General features: G+C 35.1%; 1 protein-coding gene across 1 annotated transcript; it reads left to right on the forward strand.

The window, feature by feature from the left end:
- Positions 1 to 15: 15 nt before the first annotated feature.
- On the forward strand, positions 16 to 238 carry CSUI_008333 (uncharacterized protein). The gene has a single exon (XM_068068467.1). It carries the CDS (start codon positions 47 to 49, stop codon positions 143 to 145), a length of 99 nt encoding a protein of 32 aa, XP_067919555.1. The 5' UTR covers positions 16 to 46; the 3' UTR covers positions 146 to 238.
- The last annotated feature ends 1 nt before the right edge of the window (position 239 follows it).

Consider the following 239-nt stretch of genomic DNA (forward strand, 5'->3'; position numbering starts at 1 on the left):
TATATATATATATATATGGGGGTATATAGGTATGTAGATATGTTGCATGTGTCTAGCTAGATATATACATGTATGTATGTACCTATACATGTATGTTAGAGTACATCGGAGGTGTATGAAGACTACAAGTACTATACGGAGATGATTAGGTTGACTATGGCCTCTCATTTACCTGTCTTTCAGACTACGTGCAACTATAATTCATATTCATAGAGACTTCACAAGGGAGCTTCTCTCAA

The sequence above is a fragment of the Cystoisospora suis genome (assembly GCF_002600585.1).
Source record: "Cystoisospora suis strain Wien I chromosome Unknown contig_4643, whole genome shotgun sequence".
Lineage (NCBI taxonomy): Eukaryota > Apicomplexa > Conoidasida > Eucoccidiorida > Sarcocystidae > Cystoisospora > Cystoisospora suis.

Bases quoted from the DNA above. Each gene is read 5' to 3' on its own strand.
- CSUI_008333 (XM_068068467.1), top strand. From the start codon at position 47: ATGTGTCTAGCTAGATATATACATGTATGTATGTACCTATACATGTAT.